General features: G+C 38.1%; 1 protein-coding gene across 1 annotated transcript; it reads left to right on the top strand.

Annotated features, from left to right (window-relative positions):
• Positions 1 to 698: 698 nt before the first annotated feature.
• LOC139129846 (uncharacterized) lies at positions 699 to 17,216 on the top strand. Its single transcript, XM_070695524.1, has 9 exons — positions 699 to 985; positions 2,871 to 4,156; positions 5,641 to 5,736; positions 7,279 to 7,350; positions 7,754 to 7,846; positions 9,410 to 9,496; positions 10,912 to 11,295; positions 11,944 to 12,333; positions 14,974 to 17,216. The coding sequence occupies exons 1-9, from the start codon at positions 873 to 875 to the stop codon at positions 15,075 to 15,077; spliced, it is 2,625 nt and encodes an 874-aa protein (XP_070551625.1). The 5' UTR covers positions 699 to 872; the 3' UTR covers positions 15,078 to 17,216.
• The last annotated feature ends 27 nt before the right edge of the window (positions 17,217 to 17,243 follow it).

The raw sequence follows: 17,243 nt of genomic DNA, 5'->3' as shown, positions 1-17,243 counted from the left end.
CAGTTCAGTTTTGATGGAAACACATAAGGCCAAAGTAAGTAAATTCTTTGTTTTGCGTCCACTCTAAATGGGAAAAGGTACGCGTCTATGCGGCTGAAGAACACGCACAAGAAAATTAACACAATGTAATTTGATAGCAGCAAATAAAAATTGTAACAAAATTTTAGTTCAGAAAAGCTAAGCGGCCATGTCCTAAAATTTCCTATTCAAATACACTGTGTGTTTTTTTTTTATGAAAACCTTAAAAACCTAAGCGGGTTGGGACGCAAAACAAAGAATTTAATTACTTTGGCCCGTACATCAGTCTTGTGCTATGATATCACAGTCCTGTCAATCTAGAAACGTGTTACAAGGAACCGTTCACAGCTACATTGCAAGGAATGGTTTGTCAAAATTTAAAACTATTCGACCTTCTTATCTTTTTTTTTTGCAGATTATGCAATCGGAGCCTTATGTTTTACATTTGGCTGAATGGACGATCCTTCTTCGAGGTCATTTATCATAGAAAATACCTTTTATTAACAAGGATTGATATTAGGGGTTGTGAAAGCCGTACAAAGAAACGGAACTGCAAACAAATATGGGTCAAGCACTCGTTGGTACGCTCAGACTCTAGACTACGTTTCGGCGACAATAGGCTTTCTGTGATGGATGACCTTTCTACTGCACATCAATTGTCCACTGTAGACGCTTTCGACAAACAACGCTTGTCAAGAGTTCTGCAGAGACATGCATAGGATTTGCATGTCCGACTTTGTCTCAGCGTTCTGTATTCATTCTCATGTGTCCCCTTCAGCGGAATCACGTCTTCACAGTGGTCATCTCCGAGCTCAAGTACAACCTGCTGTCTAATTCGTTCGTTTGCAGCTAGAATGGCGACATCGGACACAAGACCGTGTGCTCCTGACGACAGTGAGAGTGTACCTGCTGAATTCTTGGTTGGCAATGGCGGCCAACGCGACCCGGGGACTGTGAGCTCTGAAAGGTAAATTGAAAAAATGTTGACATTATGTTATCATGCATTGACATTTTCGCACTTCCGCCACCATAGGGGACTAAGAGAACAAGAATGTCGACGATATATGTGACATTGTGCAAAGGTTACAAACGCCGATTTTTATGTTTGTTCGAGGTTGTAGACATCATTTGCATATCAATAGTAGCAGGTTACCCATTTTTACTCTTAGAGGCGAATGAGGACACCACTATCCCATAACAACTGTTGCATGATGGATGTATCGCCAGCATAGCACGGTTTTACAGCAAATCAAGTTGACTCTTTTATCTCTGCCTTTGAATTTTAGTCTCTGTCATATTGAAGCATCATATGTGGCGTGTCATTCACAACGGTCAACAAGTGATCACATATTAAGAAGTATGACACGAGACTGCAATTTTTCTGCGGTGCACACTGGTAATATGCCTCTACTTGCATATGTTGTTTACCGATCGCCTGGTGACGTTAACGATGAGCGGCTATCTATGGTACAGTCTTGATCGTTGACGGTCTTTCCCAACTCAATTATACCTGGTTTAATTTGCTGTCCAAAATATGAAAATCTTTGTTAAGTGGTGTCTGTTTACCTGAAATACTTCTCACTGCGCGTAAATCTATGGGTCACGTTTTCAAGATAATTAAAGACACCTCGAAACTTAGGAAAGCGAAGAGCACATTAGAGGTGAGCGGGTTCTTGAATTCAAAATTTGCAACTTCTCTTGTTATTGTCAGTTTCTTCTTTCCTGAAATTGTCGTTCCCAAGGGAACATGTTATTGTAGACCTCATGAACTTTTCGCATCAATCAACATTTCACCAGTGCCCTGGTAACTCAATGCCAAGGGTCCTTTGTTAAGTCACCTTACTGAAAACTGGGTGTACGCTATTAGACGAATGTTCAACATCAAGCTTTTATTACTATAGAGAGCGGCAAAACCCATGCTATATCCGAAATTTTTCAATATATGACTCGCAGAGTTAATGGTTTGTCGGGTCATTCTTCTTTATCCAGTTAAAGAAGGGAATAAGGACCTGTTACACATATAACGTTAATTTTGCAAGGAATTGTCGATAGAATAGTTCATTACTTCATACATTTACAGAGAGAACATGCTTTAACGTGAAATTATTGTGTCTGTAAGTGCGATATTTGACTGCCTATACTCGATTTTTTCCAAAAGATAACGGCCAAAAGGAACAACTGCTTTTCTCTACGTAGGCGTTATCCACTGAAGAGTGAACATATCTTTGATTGATGTACAACTTATCATTCCCAATTATAGAGACCTGGCTTAAAGAGTAACAGAAAATTATGTTGCTGTCAGCCTGTGAAATCAGTTTTGTAACATGACGTCCATTATTGTACAGTTCTTCTTAAAATGTTTTTATCTGTATAGGTCAAAACATGAAGGATTGCATTTTAATATAGTTTTTAATATTGCTTTGACGTTCTATGATAAATTTTATTGCCCTATTTTAACCTAATTGCTTTTCGGTTATGCAACCTAGTTTTATTTAGTTGTAAGCTTACGAAATTTGCTATCGTCAACTACCTTTTCTGTCTGGCAAATCAAACTGATGAACTATGTGTACTGTTTCACCGTTATGGTTATTGTTGCACATGGAGACACCGAAATCTTTAATCACCTTCTAATAAATTGGATGATGGGAAATGAAGGGAGGGCGGGGTCTCGGGATGAGACTATAAAAAATTTAGTTTCTTCTTTTTAATTTTTTGTCTTTGATCAGATCATCCGAAGTTTTTGTTGAGTGATGCCTGTACAATAGCCACCAAGGTGAGGCTTTTTAAGTGGACAAAATCTGAATCTTTTGGTTTTCAGTTGACATGACTCTTTCCTCTTTGCTTTGTGACAGGGTTGATGTTACCGATCCACCGGCGGCGTTGATTGTCAGCACTACCGTAGGGTGGCCAATCACAGGTGGCATACCTGCTGCTCTTAGACTTCTGATCACTTTGCTTCATTCTATCGGCTTTGCTGTCTATTGTACCGTTTACAAAATGACCGGACATGACCAAAACTTCTGCCGTAAGGTTGGTTTAAATATGATTAAGCCAAAACCACCGATTCACTTACGTCGTGAACAACCAGCTCTAAGTTGGCTGCATAAACCTGAAATATTTTATAACGATTTGTTGGAGCTTGAAAATGTAAAAGTTGTATTCGGCCTCGATATAGTAACATCCCCTCCCGCAGAGGAAATTCAACGAGAGTACTTCCCAAATGCTGCATTCTGTCTTATCAATGTGTTCTCGCACGACACACTCGAATCAAACATCGATTATGAACATGACGAACTAGAACTTTTGAGGCAATTATATTTCCAATTATCTAAAAATTGTTCTGCTATATTTTCGATAGGTTCCTCCTTATTTCAGTACTTTACCTTAGAGTATCAGGCCAAAGAGCTTTTAGTCAAATTTAATCATTATCGACTTTTACATTATCCAGATGAAGATAACTTTCAGCAAGCAGTCCCTACATTTCTGCCAAGCGGCGAACATTTTCAGATATTGACACTAGTTAATGAAAACGATATCGCAAACTTGACCAGTGATAGCATTCTAGGTAAAGCTATGTACGCCATGGCTGAAAACCTATCAAATATACTCATTGTTCCACCAACATGGAAAATTCTCGGTGTTCGTAAAGGACGAGAAGATGAAGTCATTGCACGTCTAAATCCCCATCCTAAACAGAAAATTATATTTAAGCCGTTTCCGCCAGCTGATTTCGATCACGAATTGAAGACGTCGCAAGTCGTTCTCGTGCCGCCATCGTCACCAAATTCCGTAGACCTTTCTCTCAATGCCATGACACTGTGCAAACCAGTGATAATTCCTGAGGGGTCCCCGTCACATACTCCGGTTAAGCAGTACCTTCGGGAATTCGAAGCAGACATAGTTGTCGACATGAAGGTGAATTTTGAAAATTTGAAGGCAAGAATAATCAAAACTGTAGTCAAATATAAGCAGTTCTTGAAAAAAGCAGACGAGACAAGAGCAAAACTGAAAACAGTTATCACTAAAGTGAAAGGAATAATGAGGCAAATGATCATTGACGTCATAGAGCAGCACACAGACTCTACGTGTGTAGAGGTGGAGGTACCACCACAGGCCATTGTTGAGGGAAACACCACAGGTAATATATATCACTTATATAAAAGTATGTTTAATGAGAGACACACGCTTGCAGCTATTTATTAAATAGCAGTAGCACATGCATGTACTCATACACACAAGAACTGATATTTACATATTGACAATAATGCGCGATAATCGTTACACGTGTGGAAGCCACTTTCCCTTTCGGGTCATGGTGCATGTGTATGCCAGGTAGCGAATTTGTGACAGGAATGATCTAAAGACATACATATCAACGTGCGTGTCAATGTGTTTAACGTGCTTATTGTTTAATTAAGCAGTCAGAGCAAGTACTCGGATACAGTTAAACAATTGTATTCACTCGTAATCAATGATGATGATCACATGCATCATTTCTTATAGTACATTTTACAATGTGACAACACAATCCCCATTGTATTACAACACTTTGTTTGTAACCTGGGTCAAGATATACGGGCTTGACCTGTTGGAACCACCTTTGCGGAAAGTGCATCGTACGTACATAATGGTTTTTGATTTTAGTAGTCAAGCCAGTGGCTAATGACTACGCATGCGCCGGTTCAATGCTATGCGAGTATTAAATCGAAAATGTACCCGACTAAATTCCAAGGTGCCACAATGTTTTTTGAGCGCTTGTAAAGAAACAAATACGAAACATGCAAAGAATTATTTCTGAAAGACCAAAAAATAAAATGCATGGTTGCCATTAACGAGTACAAAACATTCTCTACCTCGTAGGTTATTTGATACAAAGTGTCGTTACCATCATGCCGAAAAAATGAAAACAACAGAAATCTATCATGCTTATGAATAAGGACTCACGCCAAAAATGATGAGATTGAACTAACATTTAGAAAAGCGCCATCTGTGTCGATAAATAGCTTCAAATTTTAAGTTTTTAGAAGGAAATGGTCTCAACTTGAAATACCTGACGTTAGGCGGTACAGTTTCTATGACAACGATAATGACGGCACAATACGTCCATTATAGAACATTGGTAGTTTGTTAACAATGTAAATGCAAGACGTTATGTACATATTTTGCCAATGATGTCCAACTTTTTGACAAATTAAACAGAATATCAATACCTGCCTCGGTCTTATAAAATGTATGTGAACTGTGCGAATCAGTGGGTGACCAAGTAAAGTTTGTGTTTGAGTTTAATGTTTATGAAATGTGCAGTGGTACTTCTAATGTAAAACAAGTAACAATTATTTCTATTTTATATTTTCTTATCATGAATCGATACTATTATTGACCATGTAGGTCTAAGCGTCGACTGTGCATCATCTTTAGACGGAAATAGAATTTGTAATTTGTAACCTCTGACGCTACACCATGGCTAAGCTCTATATGATATTACCTTACATGCAGCAGCTTTATGACAACGCAGTCAGCTCAGACTAAAACAAATCATGAGCCATCTGTTGACGTGTTTTCTTAGAACATGGTCGTTACAATCGAGTAAAAAATACAAAACGAGTTTTCGTCACATTGCAGAGAGCCAACAATCACAACTTACGGAGGAAGAAGAAATTAACGAGGAGGTTGTTACCAAAACTGATGGAAGCGAAGACATTGTTGAGGAAGTTCAAGGTCAGACAATAAACTCAATTGACCCAGACTTCGGTAAAATACACAAAATGTATACAACTTAAGGTAGAACGCACCTCGGGGACAGAAATTCGGGCCTTCAAGTTTTATCAATTCTCTTCTGACCTACCACTTGTGGGGACTCATTTTGAAGCTCTTGGCGAAAGAAGAGTTTTCACCGTCTTAGTTTTTTGAAAATCGAAAATTTTATTTTTTCCCATAGAGTTAACACAGGGATGGCGGCCATTTTGAATTTCAAATATCGAGAAATCGCAAGTTGTTTGTCTCTCTAGTACCAAAGTTTGCACGGTGACCCCTGATTTTTATTCTTGCTTCGGTAAGAGAATGGTTAAAAGTTTCACTGAGGAAAGTTTGAGCAAAAGTTTAAGTCTTTCACTTTCGAGGTGCATATTACCTTAATATGATTCATTTACACGAAAGAATCAATCTTTAAGATCTCTATACTTTGTGATGACTGTATGTTCGGCCATGAAGATTTTAAAAGAGTTTAGGATAACGGCATGTGCGTCACTGCATTAGGCATTATTATCAGTTTACTTTGCTGTCAGGAAACAGCATTGAGTAATGTTCCCCGAAACACCTGTAGTAATAAAGTAATAATTGATGTGATATAATAATTTCAAATGATTGATCAATCTACGGCCGATCATTTCCAAAAGTTTGCCTTTTAACGCTACTCATATGGCCTCATAAAATTTGCCTCTGGCGCTTTTCTACTTTCGTTTACATATAACCACCACACAGGACTTTGTGCTCTTCTGGAGCAAAAAGGTCCTGTGCAACTGTCAGCTGTGAAAGGTAAAGGCTAGAACATTTTTGTATAGTCGAATTTAAAATATAATACAAATCTGAGAACGAGGGTTTTATTTGACTTGAACATGTTATACCATTGGAACCAAAATATTGTATATTTTGCTTTTCCCACAACTTTTTCTTTTGCCAATCAATCAATTTATGGATTTTCGGAACATTAGATCCATTACAGCACTTGCCATTTTAACTTGTATAGAGGCATTCCACATGTGACAGCTCGTTTTTGATTCCACTGATAATTTGACTATTGGCATGCACCAAATGTCTAGAGAAGGCTGTATTTGTAAGCCGACGGACTTATAGCTGATATAAAACCTTTGGACTTCACATCATACCGGAACGTTTTCGATAGATGAAATACCCAAATATAGATAACAATCATAGTCGATAATCATAATATAGATTTTAATTTTCAATTTGAACAACTTCTTAAATTTGAAAGTTGCTTCCCAAACCATTACTTATTATTCAATTATCCATGACTGCAATGTCTTGTCAATATTATGGTCGCATTGTACAGAATGCATCATCGAATATTATGATAAGTGATAATCAATGGCCCACAAACTAGCAATTTGTTTGCTTTGTCGAGCAGATCCGTCAGTGGATGCTAATCGAGAACGGTACAAAAACTCACATTCCATCTCCGTATCGCATATAATATTATAAAATACTCTTAAAATTTTGTATTGCCTTCCATTATTTTCACAGATCACCAGTTCACTGGGCACAGTGTTGGCGACTCAGATATAAGTCCTGCTCCAAACCCCACTCCTCTTCATGGTAAGTATAACCGTACTCGCATCAGAAATATGTATAGTGATCGATCAAGGTGAAATGTAAGATGAAGCATAAAAACGTAGATGAGCAATACCGTTTAATGTAGTCATTCTTAATGTTGACCGATTCCATACATTGTAATCACCTTTACGTGCCTTGATAAATCTAGCCACGTAATGCAGTGAAAACAACAACAAAAATTCAAAGGCCAAGTACATTTAACCTTAAAAAGCGCAAAAGATTTGAACATGTTGTATTCGACAGCTTGACAGTCATAAGTTCATTTTGGTAACTTTAAAGTTGAGTGGCAGTGACGTCGACGAATATAAATCTACTGCATTGATTAATTCATGGGAGATTTGTAAGTGAAATACGTGACTCAAATCAACACGTTTTACTATTAAAGATTCCGAGCAACCTGTCAACATTGCAGGCCAGCGTGAGGGCAAAAGAGAGCATAACGGTGCACATCACAAGGGGAACCCTGGCCATGGACAATGTAAGCATATAAGTATTTTCATCTTGATCTTTTGTTTATTCACCGTTCAATTCGTGGTTACTTTTGCTACCTTTATTAGTGAATGCCTTTGCCGAGATGAGAAACATAATTTAGAGCGCCTGAGAGGATGTCAAATTCAGGATCTGTATAACTTGTGTATAAAAAGATGAATGCTTATTGAAATGAAGGCGTATATCAAAAGGGCAAATCATTCAGAGGTCAGTTTGAGGAATAAGCAATTTCTCGATAGAGGGCGTAGAACATCCGTGCAATTTTATGTGGATACGTAGGTCACCATAATTTATATTTGAACACGTTATTTAAAATGTTTTCATTGGCATAAAGACTTCGTCAGTTTTATGGAAAAAAGGAAATATGAGTGCGTAAACTCCTCTAATGACTATCCTTGTTGGCCTTTTACTCTTTGTACAAAACTGTAAAATTTGTACTACAGGATTATGAGTGAGCACTATTAATTAAATGTATCATTAAAGCATACATCGATTGCAGAGAAAATACCTAATTGGAATATTAATATTATGATAATTCTGGTATTATAATTAACACGATTGGAACTAAATTGGGATAATTGGATGAGAGTAATTATAACGAAAGTTTAATGAAATCGACATTTTTACAGCTTACATTTTACAAAATGATAGAATACTGTAAAAATTAAAATATTGTTTTCATCGAACAAAACAACAAAAACACGTCAATTATTGTATATCCCTTAAATCGTATTCATTTCTATGAAAATGTGGTATTTCTGTGTAAATGTCATAAAAAATCAAATGAATAAAATATGTCTAATTAATGACTTTGAGTCAGGGCACTTTTAAAATGTCCCTTACTTTTTCGTCAATTTGGGGCTTAATAAACACTAAATGTAGTCAGGGCACTTTTGAAATGACCCTGACTTACTAAACCGTAAATCGATCGAAAAACTTCATTTTGGTTGGGGAAAAGTAACAAATCGAGATTAAAACTAGTATTTCAGTACCAAAGAAAGTATAGACAAGTTCGCATATTTTCATTCAAATATAAATATTGTTCATAAGTATTGAACAATATTGCATTAGATGCAGTCATGCAATGATTCTTACTCATAACATGAGCACAACATCGCAAGTTTTAGATAAAATTTTAAAGATGGTTAGTAACTATGGTGTAATATTTAACAAATTCCTTAAATTTTTGAGAAATTGTGCCAATCCAATTATCCCAATTTAGTTCCGATCGTGTTAATTATGACCGACTCTGTTAATGTAAATCTTGTAGAAAAACGTCGATGAATACAGCTCGAGTACATCTGATGATGTTTTGTTCATAGACAAGGGTAATATGATTGCAAATGGTGTTATCAGATTATAAATCACGGTGGTGCAAATGAACGTTTCAGCCTCAGGTAAAGAAAATAAAAACCATAAAAAATAAGACCCAACAAAGAATCATAAGCCAATCATCAGTGTATTAATATAAACAATCTATGCATTTTAAAAAAATAAGTGTCAAGGAAACGTTTAAATGCATATTATGATCTTTCAATTCTCGATTTTACAGATGAACGTTCACCTCGAAACAACGAAAAATCTATGAAGATACAACCTTCCACTTCTGATAATCCGGCGAATAATACCAGAGGACAAGGTATCATTTTATTTGTAAATTCATCGCTGTTTATTCGGACGATACATTTACCCGCTCTACTAGATGAAATATACATATATATATATATATATATATATATATATATATATATATATATATATATATATATATATATATATATATATATATATATATATATATATATACCAAAACTTGTTTGTATCTTCTCAGAGGGGAATTACATGGTACAACCCACCCTACAGTAAGAGTGTGAAAACCAACGTCGGAAAGGAATTCTTCCGTCTCCTTGAGAAACATTTCCCAAAGGATTGTAAATTACATAAAGTTCTTAACAGAAATACACTCAAATTAAGCTACAGCTGCATGCACAACATGGGCAGCATTATAAAATCACACAACAAACGGGTCACCCAGCGCAATGATAGAAAACTCACTGACGTATGTAAGTGCCGCATCAAGACCAATTGCCCACTCCAGGGGGCTTGCCAGTCTAAATCTATAATCTATAAAGCTACTGTTACAAGCGATGCCAATGAGGCGAAACATTACATCGGTCTAACTGACAACACATTTAAAACACGCTATGCAAATCATGTCCAATCTTTCCGAAGTAAGGCATACGCCAACAGCACAGAATTGTCAAAATATGTCTGTCACTTGAAATCCCAGGACAAACCATTTAATATATCATGGTCAATCCTATCAAAAGCAAGCAGTTACTCAAATGTGTCAAAGAAATGCAACCTTTGCCTTACAGAGAAGCTATTCATAATCAATGCAGATAAATCTAGCCTTTTAAACAAGCGTTCGGAGTTGGTCTCCAAGTGCCGACACGAAAACAAATTTTACTTGTCAAATTTCAATCCAACCCACAACACCAAATGGTTTGACCCAACCTGACACTTATATGTAAGCACCTGAAGCAAATTTCACACAATAAAATCTACCTATCTGACGATCGCGTGTATGCGTGAAACTCGAGTAATAGGTACCAAACATACTTGATGTGTTCTCATATTTATTGTATATATATATATATATATATATATATATATATATATATATATATATATATATATATATATATATATATATATATATATATATATATATATATATATATATATATATATATATTGGATTTTAAATATCTGTATCAAAAGCAATGGGACATTAACTCCAGGATAATATGACAATAATATGGACACATTTGGTGTAAATTTTCACAGCACAGTGACCATCATATTTTTGAACAATGCTTTTCGACCATTTGAGTTGGTCAACGCTACAACAATGCATTGACAGTTTACCGACACACGAGGGAAAATGAAATTCGGGTATCAGGAGAGTTAATATCCGTACGCTGTCAAAACGTTAATAACTGCAATGACAACACAATATCTCTGTCTATCTTTGTATCCATTTACCTTTAGACTGTGTGAACATTCGTTTGCATGTCAGAGATGGGGTGCCTGAGGATGACAAGCACATGGATGAGGTACAGCGTGATTTTTTCAGACACGAAAGGACGCATGGAAATTCTTTGGCATATATGCGTCGACTGATGTACATACATCCTGAATTGAGTGGAGATGACGTTGGAGAAGGTAGCCTTATATTTCGAGTTAAATGCGGTTCTTCAGCTGCAGCAAAGGCCCTGTGGGCGGCATACGGAAGTGGTCGGTTGGATAAAATGGCTGATGACACATTCCTTACTCTCGATTTGATGGATGACATTGGTGCACGTTGTTTGTCACTGGAGACGCTTATTGATTATGCCGATTATATCAGTTGTCTTGATTACTTTCGGGAAAAAGGTAAGGTTAATTAAGAATACTTTGTATATGCTGTATAGGCATATACGCATATACAAAAGCAAAAGTTAACAAATTGCCAAATGTTGAAGAAAACAGTGAGGAACTTTTATCATTATTATTTTCATTTAGTCATCTGTATGTCAATTCAATCTCTGTGCATATATATATATATATATATATATATATATATATATATATATATATATATATATATATATATATATATATATATATATATATATATATATATATATATAATATGACGATTATTTTTCCTAAATCCATTTGGTAACAGCTAAAATACGATCTTTTATGGTTGCCTTAAATGAGATCTTTACATCAACCTTAAGTAGACAAACTGATCGGAGATGATTCCTTATAATATGTACAAAGTCGTGCATCCGAGAATTAGAAGTACCAGCAAAATTGTATATGTCATATGCAAATTGTTAATCTTTAACTTCTGGCGTTATATTGTCACAGTGGCTGATGTATTTAGGCCTTACACTACAAACCGTATTTCCTGATGTTTGTTTACGACAAGTAAAAGTGACTTTTGTTATTGAAGGTAAGCATGCTGAATTATTAGCAGTACTTACGATTTTTTCATGAAATACTAACGAATGGTAAATATTTCTTGCATTGCAGAAATGCGATTATCAACCGAGAGGGGCATGTCATATGAGGAAATAGACCTTGATACACTGAAGGAGAGAAAATTGCATCTCATCTCTGAGAAGAAAATTGTGGAAATGCAAAATGACATTTCTAGAGTACAGTCTACTGATAAAACTTGGATACGACGTGGTTTACTCTCTGATCATGTCCGTGAACAAGATATCTTTGAGCGAGAAATTGCAGCCATTTCAGAGGAATTATGTGATATGAAGTATTCTATCAAAGTGCCAACTGGAAATGAAAAACTAGAAGAGCTGCTAGAATGGCAAACCTCAAGACTTGCCAAACTGAAAGCCATGTACTCAACACACACAGGCGAAATTGATGAGCTTCAGGTGGCAATGGGAAGACTTCATAAAGGTTAGTCAAATTTGTTACCAAATGTAAGCAAAGTCTGCACTATGTAAATTATACTCCACACTAGGCTCGAATGTCTTTTAACGGTGATTTCTTGAAATAAAACATGCAAGCGTTTCTGTGAGAGTTACCCTTAAAAATGCGCCTATGTGGCACCCAGGTCGGTGCACCGGTGACATGCGCCCGAGGCCATATCTTTACGAACTGTGTTAGCTCACAGCCCCAGTATACCCACCTGTTGTCCAGCATGCTGTCCTATGCGTACAACAATCTCCTCTGCATACTTTTGCGATTTTATCAATAGGAGACTTTTAAGGTGGCCCGTGACAGCATAAAAGTCTAGAAAACGGCACTGCACGAGCATGTTGGAATTAGTGAATCTGTAGCCCCCAAGTACTGTTACGACAAATGGTTTGTGTTCTCTCTCTCAGTGCTACTATAGCTCTCCCCTGGATCGGCCCAGCCCAGTGGCATGACAAGGGCGAGCAGCTGTACATGCTTATGGAATATGCAACCTACCTCCCAAAGTCAAAACAAAAAAGGCCATAAAGGGCCAGTTCAGCAGATCAAGCACAACAGCATGCCATGATCACCCTCTGACCTGACACCCATTGAGCTACCTGAACGGCGGAGGGGCAGCAGCAAACCACTAGAGCGATCAAGCTGTTCTCGCAGACAATCCCCCTTGTGTTCACACCGACCCATCATCTGGCCAAAGAGGTGCGGGCCAGAGGGGTCAAGGCCCGGACCTTTCACAAGTTCTTCCGCTGGAGTGATCGGGTAGAGTAGACCCTGGAATTCGAAAGAATGGGCCAGAAGGACATCCCCTGTGTGACCATCTTGGACGAGGTCTGTATGATGCCCCAGCCCATTCTCGAGACCTTCCTTCACATGCTCGAACGCAGGACTGTCCAAGGCATATGCTGCTCTGACCATGGTTAACCATCGCCGATTGCTGGTGAGATGCCACATGACTGGCTGCATTATAAGACCAAGTACTATGGGGAATGTCATGTTCGACTATCAAGTGAAGAACCTGGCCCTCAAAGCTCTCGAAGAGAATATTTGCCACTACCTGACAAAGTCGATTGCCGGGAGATGGGGTCAGTTTGTTGATGTCTTGATGCCTGGTGACCTTATAATTACCTTGAAACAAAATGTTTGCGACCGAGTGCAGGCTCTGCCATTCCAGTGACACAAGCACCACTTTCAAGACACCTCTGTGCCCATCCTGTACCATCCTAAGGACAACCGGCAGCAAAACATACAAGACACCATCCCAGGCTCTGAAAAAGAGCAGATTCTGAATTACATCGTAGATGTCAGCAAAGAGGCAGTGGAAGCGGCCATCCAGACTGGCAACCGGTGCCTAGGTTACGTACTCATGGTCCACTCCAACCAGGGCCTTACAATTCACGACCCCTAAAAGGTCTGGATCATCGACCGCTGTTTCAACTGATCGAACCTTGCCTACCTTGCTGTTTCCTGGGTGCATTACATGCACCAGCTTCACAGGGTAATCTGTCGCTGGGAGGAGGGTTCTTAGGCCAGGCCGCTAACCGAGCAGCAGTTCCGCAAGACTTGCAAAATAAGCTTGTGCCCTACAAGCGCCGGGACCACGCAAAGGGGGGGGGGGCCTTAGGTTTAACCTGAATTTCAACTGCATCTTATATTTCAAGGAGATCCGAAATAACCACTTTGCTGCCTACAGTATTAAGCTCCTCTGGGCTTACTAGCCCCAGGATAACCAGCAGTTCAGTGTTAGATATAGAATACCAGGGGCTACACGGCTGTAAACATAAGGTTGACCTGTCTTGAGTGTAACAGATACAGAGGGCAGGGGCTCTTAATGCTGAGGACCCCATCTAGGAGTAGCTAGGTGTCAGCGTGCACTACCGAAGTTCGTCGTTGACAAAAAACCTTAATGGCCCATCCTGTAAATAATACAGCACAGGCTCATCAAGCTTGGTTACCGAGTGCCCAAACCAGTGAACGGTCATGGACCAAAGGGATTCGTCACTCGGTGGCCACCACCTGCCAACTCACCAGGCTTATGCAGGTACCTGACGCCAATCTCTAAAGGGAGCTTTTGATGCTGAAGGTCGATGGGACAGAACACTGAAGCTGTGGGTTTTTACGCTACTGTTCTAACTTTTTTAGCCTCAAATGGCTTTTGGCTGATCAGCATGTGGCTTTATACATTCAAGGCCACAATGACAGCAGCCACTGGGCTACCCACTTAGGTGACCACTCTCGAGAAGGGAACCACATCTCTTGTGCGAACGTTAACTTGTGCTCGAAGAGGCGCTCAGTCAAGGTCTGATTGAAATACTCTTCAATTCCTTAGTCCCGAGGGACGTCCACGCACCAACGCCTGACCCCGACATTATGCTTTTGGAGCAGCCGAGTCACTGCATCAATAAACTCACGCCCAGGGTTATCCTGACTATATAACTCACACACACAGAAAAACATACTTTTGAAAGCCTTAAATTTATGTTTATTGGTGAAAAATAATTATTTATGCAAATTAATAACATTTTAACGAGCCAATCATTTATTTGTGAAGAATTTTTCAATTGCTATTCTACTGTGTATCAGCTGCTGACTTTTGACGTACATTTGCAAATTGATATCTTGCAGATCGACCCCTGAATGTCACTATCAGGCGATTGTCAAGGTCTGGTGAGAAACCAGGAGAAGTCTTGAGACCAAGGGGATTGACAATAAACAGAATGGACATGTAATTGTCTGTGACTACCATTATGAAGATGGTGACCAGCCTGGCAGTGTGAATACCATAATAGCAGACACTGCACAGATTCTAACATCTGTCACAGTTCATGGCTTACCTCACCGGTTTAGACCATGGGACACAAAAATGGTAGACAATGGTGACTACTACACAGCAGATAGAGGCAACCTTTGCATTGTAGTAAGTGATGCAAAGAGTAAAGTGAAACAAATTATAGGAATGGGTAAACTGAAACGCCCAACTGGTGTATTTGTTGATAAAGACAGAAATGTTTTCATAGCAGACTACCTTGCAGACTGTGTAATCAAATGTAATGGAGATGGGGACATTATTTCAAGTCAACAACTCAGTGGACCCTGGTCGCTGACCATGAATAGCAAATGTCAACTCATAGTGTCATGTCGGGGTGATGAAAAGTGTATCTACATTTTGGGCAGTAATCTTGAAATATTGAATAAATTTCGAAGTTATCACCTAGAGTGGCCATTGGGAGTTACAGTTGACGATGCAGACAATATTTATGTGGCAGGTAGTAGGAAGATAGTGAAATTTGATTGCCAGGGTGAATACCAGGAAACTGTAACTAAAGATGTAGACCCTTATGACATTGCAATGTTTACAAACGGTGGAATAGTTTGTTCAGATGCCATTGATTCCACTGTCAAGGTCATTTACAAGTAAGAAATCTGAGAAGACAGTAAATGCAAATATTGCAGCAAATACAATCGTGCAGCCTAAAACACAACATCACCAAAACTGGCAAAATTTCCACCGTTTTAATCAAAACGCATCAGGAAAGAGTTTTACATTATGACGTGTGGAAATGACTTCAAGTGATACTGAAGTCCTTGCTTGAAATTTTGAATTATTTTCGGAGTCAATTTTTGTAAATTGTTAAGAAATTATAATTACGTTCGTTTTGATGCGACTGTTTGACTTTAAATGTCAATAATTTCAGAAACTGTTAATCATTTCCTGGTCATGTTCTACTTAGAATTTATCGTTTTGATTTAAGGAATCCAAAATTGTTAAATTTAATGTCACTGTTTGAAGTTTTGTTATTATTTTCAGAGTCAACATTTAACACGGTTGGAACTGATTTGGGATATCATAATTGGATGGTGAAGTAATGCCGACTTAATCTACTTAATGTAATGTCATCTGCTTTTCTTTCTACATTACACACATGTTTTTATGAGTTATTTGTATTATTGCAACATTCACCTATCTGGCACCTAACACTTTTGAGAAATTTAAAAAATATGAAAATCCAATTTTCCCAAATTAGTTCCGATCGTGTTATTTTTAGGAATGTGAAGTAATGTCTGTCTCGTGTGTTTTGAAATGAAGACATTGTTTGACTTTGAGTTCACAAATAATTTCATTTTTTGTCAGAAACTATTCACACTTTCCTAGTCATGTCGGAGTTAGAGTTTCAAAAATCGATGTAAGGAATACAGAAATGTAAAAAATAACTCCATTTATTGAACTTGTGTATTTAAAGATTTTAAGGCAATTGTAATGTAGTTTGTTGTACGGTTTGGTCTGATTGTGTTCGTGTACGCTTTGTCAGCATCCGTTGTCAGTTGTAAAGTGCGTAGCACGCATTCACAATACGCCTAAATACCTTTCAGATGGCGGAATGCAGCATGGCTGTTTGACATTTTTCTCGCTACAATAAGCTGGAACACACAAAAAAACGAGTTAAGGAGCAAGATTAGTAGTTGACGACTCTAACTAGCAGTAATTCTTCGGCTAGAACGTCTGGCAGTGTTGAAATAACACCTTGGCGACTATAGGCAAAAACAGTATTTTCGGTCCAAACTGTCAAAAAGTGATAGAAAATTGTAAGAGTGACTTACCTTATTAAGGGCACAGGCAATTCCATTTTTAGAATGAAAGACGTCCGAATTTGACAAAATTCATGGGATAAAACTGCCTAAAGAAGAGTTAACGGTCATTTGTGTATGGTAAGGGCGCCCTTCATTTGAAATGTCTTCCCATTTGAATATGCAAAAAAGGGTGGTAGGAGTAAGACAGGCATTACGATATTTGTCGTGCTCTGACGTTGTCTTATTTTGTACGAGATTTATAATAACTGATATATAAATAAAGATCCTTATTACATATGTACCACAGTTTACTTGCATCGAAGCGC

This window comes from Ptychodera flava, chromosome 3 (assembly GCF_041260155.1).
Source record: "Ptychodera flava strain L36383 chromosome 3, AS_Pfla_20210202, whole genome shotgun sequence".
Taxonomy (NCBI): Eukaryota; Metazoa; Hemichordata; class Enteropneusta; family Ptychoderidae; genus Ptychodera; species Ptychodera flava.
This window is presented reverse-complemented; position numbering and strand designations above follow the sequence as displayed.

What these genes read in the sequence shown, in the direction of transcription:
- LOC139129846 (XM_070695524.1), top strand. Translation starts at nt 873, where the DNA reads ATGGCGACATCGGACACAAGACCGTGTGCTCCTGACGACAGTGAGAGT. An exon ending in AAACCCCACTCCTCTTCATG is followed by an intron (nt 7,351 to 7,753) that starts GTAAGTATAACC and finishes TTACTATTAAAG; the next exon opens with ATTCCGAGCAACCTGTCAAC. An exon ending in TGATTACTTTCGGGAAAAAG is followed by an intron (nt 11,296 to 11,943) that starts GTAAGGTTAATT and finishes CTTGCATTGCAG; the next exon opens with AAATGCGATTATCAACCGAG.